This window comes from Nannospalax galili, unplaced genomic scaffold (assembly GCF_000622305.1).
Source record: "Nannospalax galili isolate Female #2095 unplaced genomic scaffold, S.galili_v1.0 scaffold6172, whole genome shotgun sequence".
Lineage (NCBI taxonomy): Eukaryota > Metazoa > Chordata > Mammalia > Rodentia > Spalacidae > Nannospalax > Nannospalax galili.
Genome location: NW_008331724.1, coordinates 26,019 through 30,908, shown reverse-complemented (window position 1 = coordinate 30,908; position 4,890 = coordinate 26,019). Strand labels below are relative to the sequence as shown.

The following is a 4,890-nucleotide window of genomic DNA, read 5'->3' as shown; positions in this document are numbered from 1 at the left end:
CATAAACAATGTTTCTCTGTGTCACCTTATATTTATGTAGATCTTTGTTTCCTTAGTCTAAAGCCCTAGTTCAATTTCTCTGTTAAAGAACATAGCCTCAAGACTTTACGTATGTAATAGCAAATTGACTTCCAGAGTATAATTACAAAATGATCAATCTATCAGTAGAAAAGTTCAACTCTGTCCTTTGAAGTCCTTTTTATAATTTATTCCCAACCATTATCTCTCCCAAACACACAGAGTAAGCTGTGTCTAGTACAGGATTGTGTTTTCATAGGTTATTTGTATACACTATTGTGACAGTCGTCTCTGTTTTTCCAGATGCAGTCCACTGCCTCACCTGTGCAATGATGCTTCTCAACACCGATCTTCATGGCCATGTAAGTGTAGGTTTGTGATGCTGTCTCACAGAATCTAAAGGACCACAGGTTCATCATTGCTTTTGTGTTCATACACACCTTTCTCTTCCCCCTTTTGCTTAATTCTCTGTATAGGATTCCCCTGGCAAGTATGTAAACATAAATGTTCCAAAAAGGGAAATACCTTTTACTCTACGTGGTAGCACAGAGAACGATTTTAAGTACCAGGTGCCTGGCCTGATTTTAACGTTCTTTTCTATATTTTCTTTCTCCACCAGATGGCAGACAGAGGTTTGACTTAGATTTGTTCTGCTCCTTTTCTAACTGGGTGTTATAGTGGCTGATATAGAATGTTGGAAAGAAAATATAAATTAGACCTGAAGTTGCCATTTATGTTTTAATAGATTTAAGAACTTAGCCTTTTCTGCATTCTTTGCCTCTCAAGTTTTTTGAACTGGATTAAATATCAAAATAAAAAGTAAAATATTAAAAAATACCTTCTCATCTTCGATTAACATAAAGGATATGATTCATAAATTTACAGTTGTAAATTCTTACCTGTATTATAAGTGAAATTTTAGTATTTTAGTTAATCACTTCACATTAAAGAGAACGAGAATATTTTAATTAAATATAGGCTATTCTGTATTTATTTAGAACAAAGCCCTAGGTCCCTATCTTTTGAAAGAAAAATGGTCAAGTTTATACATAATTGAAGTGTATCTCATCCTTTGACTTAATGGAATATATTTTACTTTAGAATTTTAGAAGTGGTGCTAAACAACTAATATTTTGATATCTGTTCCAATATTCCGAATGGCTGCACAGTTCTATTATTTGATACGTTGGTGCACCTCTTTAAAGAAGTCAAGAGTGGAGTCATGTGTGGAACCATAAGTTGAACTTGCTGTTATGAGAGGATTAGAGTATCCCTTTTGTAATTCATAAAAGTGAATTTAAAGTAACAGTAGGCTAGAGACATTTAGTAGGTGTCTAGAGATTGTACACATTAAGAATCTAGAACTTTGATGGAGCATTCTTAGATAACAGGGCAGTAATGCATCATATGGAATGAACTTATGGAGATTGTGAGAGCCTCAAAGTATTTAACTCCAACATTTCTGCAGCTAGTCCAGTGAATGACCAGTTCTATGAATTGTCCTGACCTCTCCTTTCCTATTACGGGATAGTGAGTTCTTACATTCTTCTCTGTGAATTTTGTGATGATAGTTAGCTCTTGCTGCTCTTTCCCTTCTATTCTACAATTTCTTTACTTAACTTTTTGGTTAAAAGGGATCATTTTGAATCTATGGGTCCTCACTTTTACCTAGTCAGTGATTCCCAGCATAAAGAGGCCTCTTCATATTGGATATTTTTAAAGCTCCATCAGCTTATATAAGTTTTATATTTATCTTTTGACCGAGAAAATGTGTCAAAAATGGAAAAATTAAGTAATATTTATCCTTGTTGGAAAGTTGAGTCTCTCACAGAATGTCTGTAGAGGTTGTAAGATTTGAGGGAGGGGACTTATTTCTATTAAATCCTGGATTACTTTTGAAAAACTAATAAAGCTTTAATAATATTTGAAATAAGCATACATTTTCTACTCATAATTGTTTAAAATATAATAAGTATGTGAGGTTTATTTATTTATTTTTAGTCAAATGACTTCCTATGGTTGAGTCCCAAACAAGCTTGGGAACTCTGGTATATGTAGCCCACAAGCTTCAGAATCACAGGTCCAGAGTATTTGCTCTAATCCAAGCTTTAGACAACATTTGAGGAATTGTAGGGGAATTAAAGTATCAGGCCCAAGCATGGTGTCACACTCCTATAATCCCAGCACTTGGGAAGGTAAGGTAGGAATATTGAAAGTCTGAGACCAGCCATGGCTACATAGTAGCACACTATTAAATAAGCAAATAAACAAATCGATGGTATATATAAGTGAACATTTTAATGTTTTCTGTAGTTACGCTGATTGGAGACAATTAACGATGTCTATAGTAGTACATTTATGCTATAAAAGGGGAAAATTATGAATTAAGGTCATTGTCTGGATCATATTTTTGCTGATAATTCATTCTCAGCTAATTAGCATCTGTACTGTATACCTAGTACTGCCTAGTGTTTGGATTTGGGGTAATATTTTTCTTGTCTCTTACAATGCATGCATTTACAAGTCTGCTGTGTAGTTGCTGTCATGAGAACTAATGGATGAAAATGTGTTTTTCTTTTGTTTCCCTCTGGATTCATTTTAAAATAAACTTTCCTTCTAGGTGGTAAGTGTTTACTCATAATTCTGGATGGAGATTCTCTTGCATCATGATTGCTTGATTTATTCTAGTGTGTGTGTGTGTGTGTATGTGACTGATTAGCATGGCCTTTATGAAGCTGAATCATTCAGAAGACAGAGTGAATTATCTGTGATGTTTGCTCCTTTCCCTTCTTACCGCTGCTCTGCCTAGGCCATCACTACCCATTACTTGATTCAATGCTAGAATAATCCTTTGGGAACTAAACTAATAAGCCATTTCCCCCCACTTTTGGACCATGTGCAACAGCATGATTTTTCTAAGCAGCGCTAAGGCCAGCTTGTCCTCATGCTTTCTACAGGGAAGGGTTAACGGGATAATTGGTTTGGGCTTTTTAAATTTTCTTTTGTGACTCTTTAAGTAATGATACTTTACAAATGCACTATTATGGGCCTTTGTTTTCCTGCTAATATTTTTACTAATAAAATGATGGCATGTATACTAATATAATAACTTTTAATATATAGCTTTATATTACATGTTGCAATACCTTTCTACATAATTCTGATGTGTTCTCTCATTCATCAAACACCAATACTGTTCCTACACCATTCCAAATTCTTTGCCATTTGGGTAGGAATCATAAAGGAATGAGATGTGTTCATCTAATCAATGCTCCTCTGTGCTGTTAGTAACAGGTTTGTTACCATTAATCAGATTTAACTGAAGGCAGGTAAGAGAAGCTGTTGTAAAAAAAACAGCAGCAAGGCTGAATATTTCACATGGAGTTATAGTTAAGTCTCACTAAATGGGGGAAATGTCATGCAGTATATACTGTGCTTTTCCAGACAAATTGATTGATGCTATTCATTACCTGCTATACATTATACATGAATGATTTATCATTATCTCTGCAATAGAATGCAAATTTATACTTGGCTGTGAATACTCTTCTAGATTAAGTAACTATTTTATGAATTTTCTCAGCAATCCCTAGCATTTAAAAAAAGTTTCATTATCTATAAAATGTATCTGAAATTAAATGTCTAAACATATGTGTGAATTTCCTTTAGATTATAGTTTGTTGTCTACTTTATGGAATACTGAGCAAGTTGAAAATTGCTTGGTGTCTGGAAGAGTTGAAATTTTTGTTGTTTAAACTATGTTTTATTGGAATTATGAATGCAAGGATTTGATACATCAATAAATTCAAATCTATTATGGACTAAGTTTCAGATGAATTTTATTCATTAAATTAGCTAGCTCTCTTATGTTTGAACCATAGTAAGGATTCAGCTGACATCCTGGCAGGATTATTGCCTAGCCTGAAGATGGAAACAGGGACAGGGTAGTAGGTAGCATTGGCGTTGCCACAGAGGACAGGAACTTTTAAACACAGAGTCACAATGAAGAGTGAATTACTAAACATAGTTGGCCAATTCTACAAGTAGGAAATCTCAAGAGATGTGCGACTCAGTGACTGTCCAAAGTCAGTACATGAATAGAGGAATTTTAATTAACTGTTTGTGACAGAATTCACTATTTAACATTGTAGTTTGAGACTCAGTAACATTTTTCATCCAGCCTTTCTCTGTGCTCTCTAGAATTGGCAGGAGCCAGCCACCAGGTGCTGTGCTTAGATGAGGTGGAGTGTGGCTCTTAAGGAGAATTCGTTGTTACTGCCTCCATGGTGCCTCATAGAGATACTTTGGGATACACAGGACATGCTGAGTGCCATCTTCATGGTCAGAGTTTAACACATGGGGCATAACTTTACTTGTGTTTTGATGTTGAGTTAAAATGTTTGGGGGTGGGTTATAAGCTTAATAAAGGGTAAAACCTGTTCAGTATCCTATATTGAAAAAGAAAAAAAAAGGAATTAAGTGTAGGTTTTATAACAGTTGAATCTTTAAAAAGACAGGAAGAGATCAGCTTAAGAAAAGTGACAGGAATCAGTTTCTCTTCCAGTCTATAAAGTGAGTTCTTGGGCTGACTTTGTAGGAATTTAAATGGTGGATAAATATTAGTACGGGAAGATGAGTACTGTAAACACTTTAATTATATTAATGCTTTAACTTCATCTTATTGTGGTCTGTTTTTTTCTTGAGAGTTTCATATATGTATACAATGAAATATGATCATAACCTTCTCCATTTCCCTCCTCCAAAACTCCTTCACATCTCCCCAGCATAGCCCTCTCACAACTTTATTTCTTCTTCTCCTCGTTCTCCTCCTCCTCCTCCTCCTCCCCCTCATTGTCCTCCTCCTCTCACTAT

The 4,890-nt window shown here is 34.9% G+C and overlaps 1 protein-coding gene across 1 annotated transcript in view; it reads left to right on the top strand.

Annotated features, from left to right (window-relative positions):
• The window catches only part of LOC103728867 (PH and SEC7 domain-containing protein 3), a 65,335-nt gene extending 61,066 nt beyond the window's left edge, over nucleotides 1–4,269 (top strand). Inside the window, exons 5-6 of the mRNA XM_008826857.3 lie at nucleotides 322–380; nucleotides 4,219–4,269. Of these exons, the coding sequence (XP_008825079.3) occupies nucleotides 322–380; nucleotides 4,219–4,254 (95 nt within the window). The 3' untranslated portion in view covers nucleotides 4,255–4,269. The remainder of the gene's footprint in view (nucleotides 1–321; nucleotides 381–4,218) is intronic.
• The last annotated feature ends 621 nt before the right edge of the window (nucleotides 4,270–4,890 follow it).